Raw genomic sequence first — 16129 nt, 5'->3', positions numbered from 1 at the left:
GATCGAATAAAAATAGTATTCAGCGGGGAAAAAAAACAACACCGTTGCTTTTAAAGGCAGATTATTTCAGCAGAGAAATAGCAGGGTAGAGAGCTGGTATAAACTGCCAAGGGGTTGACATTAATATTTGTATGGTTTTTCATCTCCTGCCTCAGGCACGTTACATGATACACAAGGTGCCTCAGGTATCTGACCTCGTAGCAGTTTTTGTAAGGAGTATACATATCATATTAACAGACAGAGACGGTTGTTTATATATGAAAAACAACTTTTTAATTTTCTGAACATTAGAGTCATACTACAAACCGTAACAATGATGAAGTACAGTACCAATTGTCCTACACCAGTACGTAGTTCCATGTGCCGGCTAGCAGATGATGCTGTGAGAACTATAAACTGTCACCCCTCTTTATTATTTTATTTTTGCTTTGCCCTTCCACCAAAACAATTTCCTTGACAGATTTGTGGATTTGTCTCCTACACTCCAGTCGCTGAACATTGTAATTAATTTTGCTTGTCATTATAATAAAGGCTGGGGAAAATCTCAGCTAGCACTTAAAGGTTCTTCAGAGCAACACAGCTGCAGCTCACTGGCTAGTTAACAGTAAAAGCTAATTATGGAAAAATCAGTGCAATGAAAAAATGTTCTGTGAAGGATGCAGTTATGTCCTTGCACGACTGCCACAGCCTTTGAACGGGTCGTCCTGGATCGAAAGAAAAGTAGATGAAAGAGATTAACAGAGGACATGGGAAATGAAGACAGAAAAGTTCTGAAAAAGATGAAAAGAAATATTTTAAGTGAAAATAAATGTAAAAGAAAGGGCATATAATAGCCAAAAGAAGCAATATGTTAAACAGTCTATGGTTTACAGTCCATGTGCATTTTTATAATTTCATTTAATTTCTCATTACCTCATCGTCACTGTCATCAAACGCAATTCCTTTCAACGACTGGCTCTGCGGTTGAGTGCTGTGCTTGGAAAATGAAGAAGACAACTGCGCTTGTCTGAGGTGAAAAAGAGGAGAAGCCAGATTACCAAAAGAGTAACAATTGTGGGATTTAAGATTGTGGGACACAAGATTGTGTTTCTACAGTGTTTAACTCTCTGAAGACTGGACTGTCTGACAACAGACAACAGACAACAGCAAACCTTTGAGTGGGTCGAGAAGGTTTCATTATAGGAAAATCTTCATCAGAGTCATCGATGCTTACCTGCAGACAGATGGAGACACAAATCGAGGTTAAAGGAGGCAAAAACTCAAATACAGGTTCAAAAGATCAGTGCTTAGTATGACTTGTATTACTTCATCTGCTGCGTAAGATTTAGCAGCTCCGGGCCGAGAGGATCTCTGGGATGAAGTCTGAAAAGCTGCAAAATGGGACAAATGAAAGAAAGACCAGGATCAAGGTTCCCACCCTCATAATGTAACTTCAATGATCACTCAAAACCTTAAATAACAAGAACAGAATTGTTGCTTTAAATTTCTTGTATGAAATGTATTCAAAAAATTCCCCATTCTTTACATGTTAGTTGTCTTCACTTCAATTACTCCAAACTTGAAGTACTGACATTCCATTTCCTTTAATAACAGAAACACATTAACAAGTTAATCTGGTACTGACTTTCAAGTATCAGAAAACGGACCTGACTAATTGCAACACATTTAAAACTGTGTTAGTTCAATAAAAAGTGCTATGATAAAAATACCTCTTACCTAACAAGATGTGACATAGCCTTCCATACATGCTAGAGTGTATACTGCATGTCATTGACTTAGTATACTATCATGGCCTCCCTTTCATTAAGGTATCATGCACACATTGATGTAAGTTACCATGCAGTTCATGATGTAATATGCATGGGCTGGTATGCTACTGAAATTCTCCTACAACCATGAAAAAGTTGCAAGGGATGTGCCGGTATGATTTTTTTGTGGTATGATAAATTGGGGAGGGGGGGGGGGGGGGGGTATCACGGTTTCACAGCTTTATTTTTTTTAAGATTTTTTTTTTCTTTTGCCATTGAACAAAATAATTTTCTTTTTAAAACAACGAAGAAAATCAAAGTGGAACATCAGTAAACGTTGTGCGTCAACGTATAGTTCTATTCCTACTTCTAAATGTAAATGATTTATCTAATTGGATGTTTTTTAGTACTGACTTTGTTATAAAACTGATGGAGACAAATAATGATTTTTTTCTCAGTACATCTGCAATAAACCTACATGCACACACACTAACACGGGAGGTGATGAACGACATGTCAATCTGCACAGAGCAGATCACACCAGACAGGAGCCGCCACACGAAGGGCATAGTAGATCATTATCACCAAAACAGAGAGAAAAGAAATAAAAAGGAAATAAGATGCAACCACGAATGCTTAACACAGCAACTAAGGAACTATAAGCCCTCAACAGAATCTGAGCTAGTGTAGAAACTGAATGGGCAAAGCACGACATGCTCGTGGAAACTGCCGCTGCATGGAGTACAGAGGTAAGCAACAGTGCAGCCCGAACACAGTAGAGCTGTCGCCTCTCAATAAAAATGGTGCAAAAAAGGCCTCCTTTTGCAGTCCACTTGCCTGAATTTTGACGTACCTTCCTCCTCAAACTGGCCACTTGTGTTTTTAGGAAAGATTACCACACGGTGGACTTCCTCTTTTTAGATGAGGGGTTAAGATGCGAAACTACTGGCTGCTGTAGCTAAGTCTTTGCATGCAGTCAAACACAGGAGCATCGTAAGCTGCACAAGTGGCAGGGCACTTTCTCTTTGGGAAGCAGCTGATACCATGGCGACGAGATGATGGATGGTGGCAGATCCTTGACGTTTGATACCTTGACATTTCCAAACCACGATATACTGGTTGCAAGCAAGATTATCAGTGGAAGACTGGTACAGCATTGCCAAATGCATTTCAGTACAGACAACAAAATTAAATCACATGACTTTTAAAAAACTTCTAATGATCTTATTAAGGGCCATAACTTTACCAGGATTTTCAACCATGGGAACCCTGCAGGGTTAGGAGGTATGGAGCTGATAAATCTAAACAAGATTTCTAATCATTTTCTTGCTCCATCCATCCATGCATCCATCCATTTTCTACTGCTTGTCCTGTTAAGGGTCGCTGGAGCAGTCACAGCCACACCTACGGTCAATTTAGAGCACCCAATTTGCCTAGTCCCCATTTGCATGTCTTTGGGAGAGCACGCAAACTCCACACGAAATATCCCCGGCCCGAGCCGGGAACCCAAAACCTTCTTGCTGTAAGGCGACAGTGCTAACCACTGCACCACCGTGCTGCCCTTCTTGCTCCACTGTATCAGCAAATATTAACATGAGGGTCAATCGACTGTAGATCACCCCACACCCTCCTACCTTGCATAATGCTCCTGCTTTGGACTGCTGCGGAGGACTTTGTTGAACGTCCTCGTCCAGAGGGTTTTGGCTCTGAGGCTGTTGCACCTGGATGATCAAGAGTCAAATAAGAAAATCTGGATTGCATAAAAAGGAAAAGAAAATCACTTTTCTAGAACCATTTGTCCCGATGAAAGTAAATCTGCCATTAGATGACGACAGCTGAAGAGGAAGGAGAAGAGCATGTTCGACCAGATTCTCCTTCAAAGTGCATTTGTTTGCAATAGATGAGCAAATATATACAGAACGATAAGACTGATGGCGATACCATAGCAAACCTTGCCGATGATATATCTCCACCAACCTACGACTGTATGACCAACTGATCAGTTTTTGCGGCACTCAGAAATTATTTGTGTTTGTTGTCACTCTCTAAATAACTGGTGTGCTCTGAACACTAGCATCATTATTTCTGTGTAGTTTTCAGTTTTCCTTCACATCATTATTTGGTGGCAGGTCACCACATTTGTGTACGTTAACTTCAATCTTCCGCTGAAGGGCACAGTGGTATGTCAAGTCTGAGTCACCACTCTGAGCTACCCTTTGGAAACCTTATCCCCACCTGTGTATTCCTCACCTCTCCCTCGTCCCCGGCTGCCCCGCCCCCTGCCCCCTCTTCCTCTGCCCCTTTTTGGGTTAGGCACTGGAACCGAATCATCATCAGAGTCCATATTGACATCACGCAGCTCATCCGATAAGTTTCCAAGATCATCTCCACGCTCCAGCCGGTGAGCTTTGGCCCTGTTTATGGCCTGAAAAAGAGTGAGAGAAAATTTATACAAACACTACAACAAGCTCTCAGGGATGTGTGTGTGTGTGTGTGTGTGTGTGTGTGTGTGTGTGTGTGTGTGTGTGAGTGTTCTTTAAGTAACCTCTTGGATTTCTTTCTCTTCCTCGGTGGTGTTCTTTTTGGAGTCTTTGAATAGTCTGACCTGAAAATAATAAAAACTTTAATATTGACATAAATGTTATTTACCTACCTCCCATATATGTCCCACCCACTGACCTCCCTGTCTATATCTTGCTCTGTGGTTACTGCTCTGGCCTGGAGGTGGCGCTGCGTCTTCTCTAGCTGGTAAGTAATCAGCTCCTCGATTGCATCCTTCTCATCTTTATCTACAAACTCTTGAATAGCCTTCCCCATGCCTTGCTCAGTCAGCAGAGACAGCTGCATCTTCTGTGAAGACATGAATGGTACCAACAATAAATGAATAAATAAATAAATGAAAACACTTGCAACATTACAGTATGAGCACCTGTGTGTGTGTGCAATACCTGTTCAGCTGCCCCAAAGTGCTCTTTCACCATGTCCTCCACTCTCAACCCCTCAACTCCACTGGCTTTGAACAGCTTGCCATAATCTATATTGATTTCATCTGAATAATCAAACACAACTCTGTTACACACTCAATTTTGTAAAAAATGTTGGTCTTTTGGACTTAGGTCTATGAGTTTAGTCTGTTTCAAACCTTTGACTTCCTCATTTTTCTTACGGCTCCTGAGGAAATGAATTATGTCTTTGGGGTTTGCTAGACAGTCCACAAATTTCTGACTGAAGCGAGAAGTGTTGAATGTCTCAAATCCACCACTATAGTCCACCTGGGAAGAGTCAGGGTGTCAGTAAAAACTCTCATCGCTACTATCCATCCATCCATCCATTTTCTACTGCTTATCCTATTAAGGATCACGGGGGGCTGAAGCCTATCCCAGCTGCCTATGGGAGTGAGGTGGGGTTCACCCTGGACGGTCCACCAGTCCATCGCAATGGTTGTCTGTCTACATGTGTTGGCCCTGCGATGGACTGGTGACCCGTCCACGGTGAACCCCACCTCTCACCCGAAAGCTGCTGGGATAGGCTGCAGCCCCCCATGATATCTTATCTTAAAGTCTGCACTTTCTAATTTCTTATCTTAAAGTCTGCACTTTCTAATTATTGCAATTGTAACTTTATACTTTACTTTATAGTACTTCAAGAGCTTCATAACTGTAACAACAGAATTTTCCCCCGAGATTAATAAAGTATTCTGATTCTGATGATCCTTAACAGGATAAGCAGTAGAAAATGGATGGATGGATGGATGGATGTATCAAAAAAATATATCACTGGACACAGAGGAGAATTTTGAAATTAAAATCTATCATGTACATAAACAGACGTGAAAGCATCTTACCCTAAGGCGAATTAGAGGTTTCTCTGGCGTGAGCGGACATCCGAGTCGTTCTCTTTCAGCTTGTTCGAGCATCTCAGTCACCTTCATAGCAAAAGGAAAGAGGAAAAATCAAAAATGGATGTGTCACACTGCAATTATTATTATCATTTTCAGCCCCTTATGTTTGCTCATTTTTGTGCTTCTGTACCTTGGCAAAGCAGAAATTCTCCACCCTCTTAGTGATGTGGGGCGTATCTGGTGTGAACATGTCCTGGTGATCGGCTAGCACCACATCTTGGATGAAGAACTGACGCACTGTCTTTAGTGGGATCTTTTGCATGTTCATCTTACGACCCTTGACCCTGAGCAAACCTATATGCCTGGAATCACACAAACAAAATGGTTCGACGCTCTGTACCACTAAATGTACAGTCTACCATCATTGTGTGTGTGTGTATTTGTACTTCTTGGTAGCCTCTCCAGGGGACAAGGATGTAGCTACAGAGCTGCCAGGTTGAGTCACGTAGAAGAGCTGCTGATCATTTCTGGATGGTGTAATCAAACACTCGTGCTCATGACCCCAGACCACCAGATCCAGAAACTCATCAAGGAACTGCTCAGGAATGTGATTTGTGGGCCCATGCTTACTCCTGGATATAAGAAAAGACAGAAAATATATGCCCATATCTAAAAAAAAAAAAAAAAAAAAAAATTGGACATGGAGTGTAAAGAGGAGTTAATGTTAACATGGTTTGATTATTTCCCTCATAACATAAATACTGCAAAAAAATAACATAAATCCTAAAATGACAACACTCATTAAACACCATGTATTCATCACACTTGTATGGTTAATTATGGGACTAAATTCTGAATCTTCTCCCTGCCAAAATATGTGCACGCACCGGTTCTGGTGAATGGTGAAGAGGTTAAACCACTCATCTTGGTCTTCTTTGGGACGGAGCATGGTCACTTGGTTGTTGACAAACATCCTATAGAGACGCTCATCGGGGATAGAACCTAAACACACACACACACACACTATACCGTATGGCATTTTTCTAAATGGATTTTACCAGCTTGCCATGCAACAGACACTCACCTAGACCATACAAGGCAAGTTTAGTGTTGCCTTTCTGCACCAGGATGGGGCTTATTTCTATCCTCTCCACTGATTGTGAGTGACCAAAGTGATTGATGAGGCCAGAGGCACTTAGCAGATCCAAAGCACACAAACCTTCAGCCTTGATGAAAAGAATGTAACCATGACATTGTATCAAACACAATCAAACAGACACAAACAAATAGTGACTAGGACTCACCCCAGTTGGGTCATCATGGTTACCATGAATGCTGAATACAGGAATAGAGATGTTGAGGTTTTCATCCTGATAATTAACCCATGGGAACCTGCACACACATTTATGACAACATTAGTAAAGCCTTCGATCAACAAGAGCAGTGTGTTGCGAAAGGCTGTCAACTTAAATACAGATGGACTAACTGAGAGGTGTTGAAATTAACAGTCTGGTCACTGAGGATATTGAACTGTATTGGCGAGTCTCCCATGCAGTATTTTCTTAGCATTGTGATGCAGCTGTGGAGACATCGTCGACTTGGCTTGTTATCATGAAACAAATCACCTCCCAGCAGGATAAAATCCACCTGTTAAGTAAACAAACAAAAACAAAGCACTGAAGACGGTTTGATTCATGAATAACCATTAATGTGGACTCATACAGGTGACTTTAATCTCATTATCTGACTCTCACATCACCCTGTAATACCTGATTTGTCTTGGCACACTTTAGGATCTCATCTAAGGTGTTAAAGGAGTCATTTCCACGGACGGCATCTTTCTCAAGGTATCCAAGGTGAACATCTGTAGCAATCAGGATCTTAAATGTATCCTTATCATCCCTAGAAAAAGAAAAGGCAGATGTGACTTATTAGAGAAAAAAAAAAGATCATTTTGAACTTGGATTTACCTAAACCATGATGCTTATTACCTTGATACAAACATGTATTCTTTAGGAGAATTCAGGGCTTTATTAAAACTAACCAGCACAATCAGAAAACATTTATCAAAAGAATTTTCCTTAGAAAAGGGATGGTTGTAAAGAGACTTACAAAGTACTCTCTGAAGACATGATGACCAATCTGTTCACACACTGCAACAAAAGCACAAAATATTTATTTTTTTAATTGCCCTTTTGTCCAAACCTTCTAAAGAAAGATGAATTATTGAGATACTACAAAAATCTCACAGACAATGCTAAAGCTAATACAAAGGTTAGGTTGATGTTTGTGGGGCTCGAAGTTACTGCATGTCATTGAGAAAAGGAATTACAGTCGGTGAGAAATGCAAAGCAAGTATGTTACACTTGTCACGCTTCATCGAAGTAAACTGCGTCTGGCATTATTAACAATAAACAGGCGTCATTTCACGAGACGACTCGGTACATTGTATGTCATGGACTAGCTCGGTTAGCTAGTAATACCTTTGTAAATTAGTCAGTTAACAGTGGTTGAATGGCGAGTTTAATTGCTAGCTTTCATCTCTCAGAAACACATGAGCGGTAGTTACTGATGCCATAGCTAACGCCAACTAGCTTTAAGTTCATACGTATCATTTACATGAGTTTATCTTAAAGTAATAAACTTGTATCGAATGTTAGATTAAAATGTCTTGTTTAGCATGCTACACGACAACGTGGTGTAAACATCACTTACGGCACAACCACCTCACTCCCAAACTTGCTAAAATATCCCGGTTTGCAAAATCTTGCAAGGGACTTCTCCGCCCCTCTATACTGATTCATAGTTATTGTAGTTTTAATCTGGAGCATTGCAGATTACACCAAGGGACCTCCGCGGAACAAAAAACTACATTTCCTGTGAGCAAGAATTGTGCGCTAGTTTTATTTACCATGGAACACCGCTCTCGCGAGCTCTCACTTCCGTCACCATGAGTGCTTGCACAGCGGCTGGGAAGCTAGGATGAAACCATCATCCCTCCATCTGGTTGGAAACATTGGATGAACCGCCCCTTTTCTTTGCTGTTCATACAACCTACTGGGAAGTAGAAACAATGATAGCAAGTCAGCTGTCAACTATAGTGCTTGGCTATATTTTTTTTCTTTTTAAACTAACATTCGTGCATGTATGTTAGCATCTGTTGGCTCTCTTGTTCAACACTGGCGAGGAAAAAACCTGAGTTGATTTCAATGGAGACTGTGTCAAAAACATCTGCTTCTGATGCTACGCGGGAAAAGGTAAATTAGCAGCCTAGATTATATCTCACTTAAATCAGAAGGAAGTGTAAAGAGCTATTGGACTCTGTTTGCGTAACTAGTTTGCTGGCTAACATTGGACGATTAAAAAGTATTCTAACAGCAGTTGCTATGTCTCAGTTATATCTAAAATGCGCCATATTCACCTCAGTGTTTGTACTTGGCAGCTGGTAAGTTTTTATATCACATTTATGCCCCTGTGTTACGAGCTACATAGGTTAGTTAGTGTGGACAATACTGATAAATAGTTGATATTTGAGTCTATATTGGACACTGTGGCTGTGTCCTTCCCAGGAACTGCCTCCACCCCTCACTGGACCTGTATCTGACAGCCTGTCATTGCCATCCTACAAGGATTATCCTGCTCACCGTCCTTTCATTAACTCACTTCACACACCCAAAATGTATCGCCCATCATCACCCATTAAGTCCTGTCCAGAAACCAACTGTGCAGGTAATTTTTCAAATTCCTTTTCTTTTGGGTTTTTCCTCATTCTTAAAGTTTCCATTCAGCCATTGCATTGTTGCAGAGCTCCATGGTAGCATGTGCAACATGATGCCACACTACTTGAATGTCTTCGCTGCAATGACATCTGTTCATTCATTCATTCACATTATCCTCTCTAATCTCCCTACACATATTTTTTTATACACAAACCTCTAGTTTATTCTTACACCATAACTATATCTGTGTAACATGCATTTAAAATACATCACTGTATATGCATTGGATTCATGTATTTAATCCCTCATGTACGATGTGTGTGTATGTGTGCGTATGCAGCAATCTTATCTGCTTTGAGGAATCTCCAGGAGAAGATCAGGAGGTTGGAGTTGGAGAAAGGAACTGCAGAGCCCACTGTGCGCACTACAAGAATGGATGCATCACGTTTGCAGAGTGATAGAATGACACAGAATCCTGCATATATGGAGGGAGACAGAAGGAGAGAGAGAGGAGACCAGTCTGGCTGCAACCAAGGTGAGAGCATAATGATACATTATATCATAAATGATTAATTTATGGTGTCAGATTTTCCCATTTCCTTGTTAATGTGTTATTTCTTATAATCTCATCATATTTCATGGTGCAGTGTTGATCACACACCTTGCTGCTGCAGAGTCACGATGTGTGAAGTTGGAGCGACAGCTGGATCACATGAGGAGGATGTTGCACAATGCTAAAGCTGAACGGACCAGTCTGCTCAAACAGCAGGTTAGGGATGGATACTAAGATGCTTCCTTTAATTTACTGGTAATTATTCTTGCATTAACTATTTGCGTTGAAAATGTGAGTACATTTGTAGTCTCTATGCTGTAAGGTTTCCATGAAGGCAGCAAGGTCAGCTGACCAACAACCTGACATAGTAAGTGAGCAGTTGGAGAAGCTGGATCGACTGGAGCAGGAGTATTTTAGGCTGACGCGCACTCAGAACCAAGCTGAGGTAATACACTTACATCATAAATGATATGTGTGTCATCTTACTACATTGTATAATTGTGTGTGTGTGTGTGTGTGTGTGTGTGTGTGTGTGTGTGTGTGTGTGTGTGTGTGTGTGTGTGCGCACGTGCACTAGATGAAGATCCATGAGCTGGAGCTGAAACTACAGGAGGAGGAGCACCAGAGAAAGCTGGTCCAGGATAAAGCGAACCAGGTACATACAGTATGTCTTGATTTAGCGACCATTTGTCCCTGCTCTCTCGATACGTAGCATGTAGTGTTGCTTCAAAAATAAATGTCAAAATTTTTTTGGTGTGTCTCAGTTGCAGACGGGTTTGCAGGCCAATAGGATTCTGTTGCAGTCAGTGTCACCCTGCCTGTCCACTACACAGCCCAAAGCCAAGAAGTCTAATTTACAGGTAAACACAAGTACAGGGTCAAAGGTTTAGCCAGTGCTATTGTTTGCTCTTCCACTGTTGTCGGTGAATGTTTTATTGGATCAGGCAGGAAGGAATGAGCAGTCGTTCAGCTGAACATTTGAATTTTATTCCATTATTTTCAATCCTCTGCATTTTGAATCCATTTATTATAGTTTTTCACAGTTTAATGAAGGTTTCTTGTTACCTTTTCAGAAACCTCCACCGCAACAGTCATCCTACACGCAACCACATTACAGACTGAGCCTTAGAGATATACCTTTTGTGGCTGGAAAGGTAATACACACATATATTTGCAGGTTAAATGCTGCCCTTCCCTCACTTAAGATCTCTGTTTCAATGCTCTTTTTCTCCCTAATGCTCAGTCCGTAGGTTGCAGCCACTCAGTCAGAGCAAACGTCCAATCAGTTCTGTCTCTCTTGAAGAGACACCAGCCACACCTCTGCAACGATCGTGTTCTCTCAAACCACCCAAACAGCCTCCGACATTCCGACTCTTCTTCTTCGTCATCCAGCAGTGGTGAAGAGCTATCAGAGCTTCTTCAGGCCTTACAGGAGGAGCTCCGTCTTATGAGCTTGTGAGTGCGGTTGCGTTTTGAATGGTTTACAATTTTCTTCATGAAAAGATCTGAATGTCCTTGCATACATCTTGTGCAGAGAGCATGATGAGCTGATGAGGCAGCTAGAGGTTAGCGTTTCCCTAGAGGAACGAACAGAGCTTCAGAGGGAACAAGAGAGGCTGCTTCTGAAAATGGAGAGAAAAGGAGAGCAGATCAGTAAACTCTACAAACACAAAACACAGGTGAGTCTTCTCAGTTCACACATATTCTAAAACTCAGAATGAGCCCTTTTTTTCTGACACGTTTCCATTTCTATTCTAGATAAAGAAGTATAGAAAGGAGGCGAACACTCAGCGGCCCAGCGTGGATGGGGCAGGAGCAAGTACAGCAGTGTCCACTAGAGGTCACTCTGCTGGAACAATCCACCTTAAACCTGGGGAAAGAAGCAGGAGGAATCTGAGGCTGCTGAGGGACATGAAAGCCCTGCAGACCTCATTACGGACCTGAAACAAAACCAGCACAGCCATGGCAGGATAAACACACGAGGGACTTACCCCGGATGAAAAGACATTTTGTGTCATTCCTGGATGCCTTTACTTCTTGTCATCCTTGGATATAATGAAAGGTCACTTTACTGTTGCCTAAAATGTTCAAGAATTTGACCTTCTTTTTTGTGTATTTTTCTACCAGTAGCTGAAGTGACAGTTCATTTAGGGCTTCGCTTGTTTTCTGGGCGAAACTAAACAATTAGGTTTTACTTTTTTGTGGGAAGAAAAAAAAATCGTACTGAACAACCACACTTGAATGAGTTTCAGAAATTAAAACAAGTGCTGGTTTCTGAGGAGAAAAAAAATAACCTTTCAATTTTAAAACATTCCTGGGTTGTAAAGCATTTACACATTGTCAAATGGCAAACGGTACGGGCATAGACGCTGTTGTAAATAAATAGCTTCTTTTTAATTTCTGGATTGAGCTACTGCTCTACCAATGAGTATAAAAAAATTGCATAACAAGGCTGGATGCCTCTTACACATCATAATGAAGAGTGAGTTGTTCATGTAATGCTTTTGGGACCATTTGAAACCCCTAAGCAAAATATTTTGCAAGATCTTTATTTTCTGAAAAACAAAATGGGAACACCAGATGTACCTAAAATCACCACGACTTTAACTGCATCCTAATCTCAAGGTTTTTTTGTGTCTTGTGAAATATAATTTTTCGAAAAAATTAGATAATTTAAGCACAATTTAACAGTAATCATATCACTGCGTCGGGTTCATGTTGAAATAGGTTTAATTTACCTTGATTCCCTTTCTATGTTGCTTTTTTGCTTGTGACACATTTATTTAAGACTTTCCTTTGTTCCTACAGGATTCAGAGGTCATCTTGTCATGTAACCCCAGATGAGTGGCTGAGTGAGCGTCAATAATTTATCAAACAGGGTGCCATGCATCTATGTGGCTTGACAACAAAAGACAGCCTCTCAATGTATTATACAAGCCAAATGAGTTCCGTTTAAATGATACTTTGAATATAGAAGATCAAATGTTAATGGTTTGTAAGTTGATTGGATCTTCTCTGGCATGGCGGTGCAGTGGTTAACACTGTTGCCTCATAGCAAGAAGGCTTGAACACAGGATCTCTCTGTGTGGAGTCTCCATGTTCTCCCTGTTCCTGCGTGGGTTCTCTCTGGTACTCCAGCTTCCTCCCACAGTCCAAAGACATCAAGAGGGGACGAGGCTGATTGATACTCTAAATTGACCGTAGGTGTGACTGTGAGTGTGAATGGTTGTCTGTCTCTATGTGTTGGTCCTGCGATGGACTGGTGACCTGTCCAGGGTGAACTCCTCCTCTCAGCTTAAAGCTGCTGGGATTAGGCTCCAGCCCCCCACAACTCTTAACAGGAATAAGCGGTAGAAAATGGATGGATGGTTAGATCGTCTCTGTATTTGTCAATTATTATAAATGTGTCAGTGATGGACTCCCAATAAATCTTAAAGATTCCCTCCACACGTGTATTACTGTATACATAATGTCTGACATTGTGCGTAAAAATAAGTATTTGATTAAAGGGCTGCACGCTGGTCTAGTGGTCAGCACTGTCACCTCACAGCAAGAAGGTTCCGGGTTTGAGCACAGGGTCTTCCTGTGTGGAGTCTCCATGTTCTCCCTGTTCCTGTGTGGGTTCTCTCTGGTACTCCAGCTTCCTCCCACAGTCCAAAGACATCAAGAGGGGACGAGGCTGATTGATACTCTAAATTGACCGTAGGTGTGACTGTGAGTGTGAATGGTTGTCTGTCTCTATGTGTTGGCCCTGCGATGGACTGGTGACCTGTCCAGGGTGAACCCCTCCTCTCGCCCCAAGGCTGCTAGGATAGGCTCCAACCCCCCCCCCCCCCCCCCCCCCCCCGCGACCCTTAATGTGTAGGAATAAGCCTTTGGATCCTTTGATGAGGAGATCGCTCTGATATCTTGTTTATCAGCTGCCAAGTGTACCATTTCGAATAATCTATGTTTTGCAGAAATGATATTTGCCACTGCGTTTTGTGTCAGGAGTTGATTAAAAGCAGCCTGAATAGCCTCAGCGTTTTTGAACAGTTGCAGAGTAATTGTTGATTATTATTATTTGATGATCAAGGTCAGACAGTTGTTTCTCTTAATTAAGATGTTCCCTCAACATTTTCTATCCGTCCATCCATTTTCTTCCGCTTGTCCTGTTAAGGGATAAGGGAGGGCTGGAGCCTATCCCAGCAGCCTTGGGGCGAGAGGCGGTGTTCACCCTGAACAGGTTGCCAGTCCATCACAGGGCCAACTCATAGAGACAGACAACCATTCACACTCACAGTCACACCTACGGTCAATTTAGAGTATCAATCAGCCTCGTCCCCTCTTGATGTCTTTGGACTGTGGGAGGAAGCCAGAGCAGTGTTGTTTGTGGCAGGCATTTTAGATTTAGTTTTAGTCTTAGTCTTTTGGACTAAATGCTTCTTAGTTTTAGTCACATTTTAGTCATTTCCATCCTTGATAGTTTTAGTCAAGTTTTAGTCGACGAAAACTCAAAGGTTTTAGTCAAATATCAAAGATACCTATAAATAAAAGATATATGTGTATGTAGTTAATAGGCCAATACAGGTATTAGAATGAAGCACATTGAAACTGATCTACCTTCAAAGGTGAGTTTTTCCCCTCTCTTTCTTTCTCTATCTTTCACTTTTATTATTTTGTTGCAGATGCAGACAACACACTGGCACACTATGAGTATTGTATCATAATAAAATAGGATTAAACTAAAATAAAAGCACACTTGACTTCCATATGAATGACCTCATGGTCTCCATATTGGCTTTAGCTGCTGTTATTGGTTAAAGCATCCAGGTGTGTTGCTTAGATAGGGAACAGCAGCAGGTGTGAAGACTACTGTTCCCCAGTCCCACAAACAAGGGTCAAAGCATGTCACTTGCCACCCGTCCACAAATGGACAGGGGTTTTATTCATAACATGCTAAATTAATAGAAGGGCTGGTTTAAACCAGCCAACATTAGCGGGGCCCCTGGCAGCCCCATTCATTCTAGCTTTAGCATGTAGCACTAGGAAGTGGTCTCTGCACCACGGGGGAGGTGGAACCACCACCACCACCACCAAACTTTAGGCTTAATACAAAAAAGAAAATGCATCACAGGGCTGGCCTAACATAGACTAAAGCTATGCTTTAATCATCCCTCTTTTCAGGAGCACCCGACACCGCTGCTGCTGCCGGTGTGTGTCTCGTCCGCTGCAGACAGGCCCAGACTGGTCTCTGTGTGTGCATGTATGTGTGTGCGCGCGTGCGAGAGGCTTTAAGTGCGTGTGTACTGATGATGGGGGCGTGGCCATTTGGACCAACAGCCGGAAATGCCTCCGTTCTGATGTTTGAGCTCTTGATTGACATTGCACGCATGTTATACTTGGCGGAAAAAAACCCGCATGTGTTGAAACGTTGATCGTCCACCCACTCACAATTTAGTCTCGTCTCGTTCTCGTCAGACGAAAATGTATACAAATTCGTTATATTTTAGTCTTTACAGGGCTTTGGTGACATTCGTCTTAATCTCATTTTCGTCATGGAAAAAAAGGGGTCTGACGTCGTCATTTTCGTTTTCGTCCAGCGTGACGAAAACAACACTGGTTTAAAGACACCTTTCTTAAAAATGCCCTTGTAATCCTCTCTTCTGTCTTTTCTCTTTGTAGTTGTGTATCTAGTTGACATACTGAATACATGACCGATGCCCTCGCGATATTGGACAGAGGTTTGTCTGGCGGCGTTGACCTCCTTTTTTTTTCATCTGTTGTTTCCTCTATTCTTTTGTTTCGATGGCTTTCTGACAGGCAGACTCCTCTGTGGGGCACGAGCCAGCGCTCTATTCTCAGCGTATGGTTCTATATTAAACTATCAACTCCCTGCAGTGGTCATGAGAACTTACTAAGTGGGTGCTCAGTGCATGAACGAATGAACATCAACACTGAATGATGAGCTCAGTAATGTGAATCATCAATATCATTGCCAGGCGACGCAGCTTGTGGCATCACAACTCCCCTCATTGGTGAAATCAGCTCAGCTGTGACTGTCATTGCTTTCAAGTTCAATGATAATTTTGGGATTTGTAAAACTGGGTTGGATTTGGGTTGAAATTAAACTCCACAGGAGTTGAGTTTTATTTCATTTTTGTGACATTAGTTAATTCTAAACTGAGAAACAAAGCATAGCCTAGTTTTGTCTTATATTACTTGTCTTATTTTGAATTTTCCTTTCCTTCGGAAGGAACCTAATTTGATCTGCTCAGAATTATTGGCC

At 41.7% G+C, this 16129-nt stretch overlaps 2 protein-coding genes across 4 annotated transcripts; one reads left to right on the top strand and one right to left on the bottom strand.

The window, feature by feature from the left end:
- Positions 1–267: 267 nt before the first annotated feature.
- mre11a (MRE11 homolog A, double strand break repair nuclease) lies at positions 268–8404 on the bottom strand. Of its 2 annotated transcripts, none has more exons than XM_086215178.1 (20): positions 8305–8404; positions 7702–7742; positions 7359–7491; positions 7076–7236; positions 6894–6981; positions 6674–6815; positions 6477–6591; positions 6036–6221; positions 5780–5951; positions 5593–5673; positions 4891–5020; positions 4697–4797; positions 4428–4598; positions 4294–4353; positions 3999–4173; positions 3383–3469; positions 1306–1370; positions 1152–1213; positions 913–1006; positions 268–704 (listed from the first exon to the last, which is right to left on the bottom strand). In XM_086215178.1, exons 2-20 carry the CDS (start codon positions 7719–7721, stop codon positions 663–665), a joined length of 2085 nt encoding a protein of 694 aa, XP_086071304.1. In that variant the 5' UTR covers positions 7722–7742; positions 8305–8404; the 3' UTR covers positions 268–662. The 2 variants fall into 2 exon arrangements, with proteins under 2 accessions (XP_086071304.1, XP_086071305.1); XM_086215179.1 differs by lacking the exon at positions 8305–8404 and adding an exon at positions 8073–8294.
- Positions 8405–8543: 139 nt separating this feature from the next.
- cep57 (centrosomal protein 57) lies at positions 8544–13474 on the top strand. 2 transcript variants are annotated; one of them, XM_086215177.1, is made up of 11 exons: positions 8544–8846; positions 9159–9318; positions 9678–9843; positions 9956–10077; positions 10184–10306; positions 10439–10516; positions 10626–10721; positions 10935–11015; positions 11105–11316; positions 11396–11540; positions 11620–13474. In XM_086215177.1, exons 1-11 carry the CDS (start codon positions 8830–8832, stop codon positions 11803–11805), a joined length of 1386 nt encoding a protein of 461 aa, XP_086071303.1. In that variant the 5' UTR covers positions 8544–8829; the 3' UTR covers positions 11806–13474. The 2 variants fall into 2 exon arrangements, with proteins under 2 accessions (XP_086071303.1, XP_086071302.1); XM_086215176.1 differs by having other exon boundaries at positions 9649–9843; positions 11620–13473.
- The last annotated feature ends 2655 nt before the right edge of the window (positions 13475–16129 follow it).

The sequence above is a fragment of the Aulostomus chinensis genome, chromosome 10 (genome assembly GCF_037954235.1).
Source record: "Aulostomus chinensis isolate RoL2024-O1b breed Wild chromosome 10, RoL_Achi_v1.0, whole genome shotgun sequence".
Classification (NCBI taxonomy): Eukaryota; Metazoa; Chordata; class Actinopteri; order Syngnathiformes; family Aulostomidae; genus Aulostomus; species Aulostomus chinensis.
Note: the sequence above shows the minus strand (reverse complement) of the source record. Positions and strands in the feature narration are given on the sequence as shown.

Coding starts and splice junctions, on each gene's coding strand:
- mre11a (XM_086215178.1), bottom strand. CDS start 7,721: ATGTCTTCAGAGAGTACTTT. Junction 4,599..4,696: donor ACTTTGGGGCAGCTGAACAG/GTATTGCACACA, acceptor ATGTCTTCACAG/AAGATGCAGCTGTCTCTGCT. Junction 1,371..3,382: donor AAGCAGGAGCATTATGCAAG/GTAGGAGGGTGT, acceptor CCCATTTTGCAG/CTTTTCAGACTTCATCCCAG.
- cep57 (XM_086215176.1), top strand. CDS start 8,733: ATGTATGTTAGCATCTGTTGGCTCTCTTGTTCAACACTGGCGAGGAAA. Junction 8,847..9,158: donor CTGATGCTACGCGGGAAAAG/GTAAATTAGCAG, acceptor TGTCCTTCCCAG/GAACTGCCTCCACCCCTCAC. Junction 10,722..10,934: donor CCAAGAAGTCTAATTTACAG/GTAAACACAAGT, acceptor TTACCTTTTCAG/AAACCTCCACCGCAACAGTC.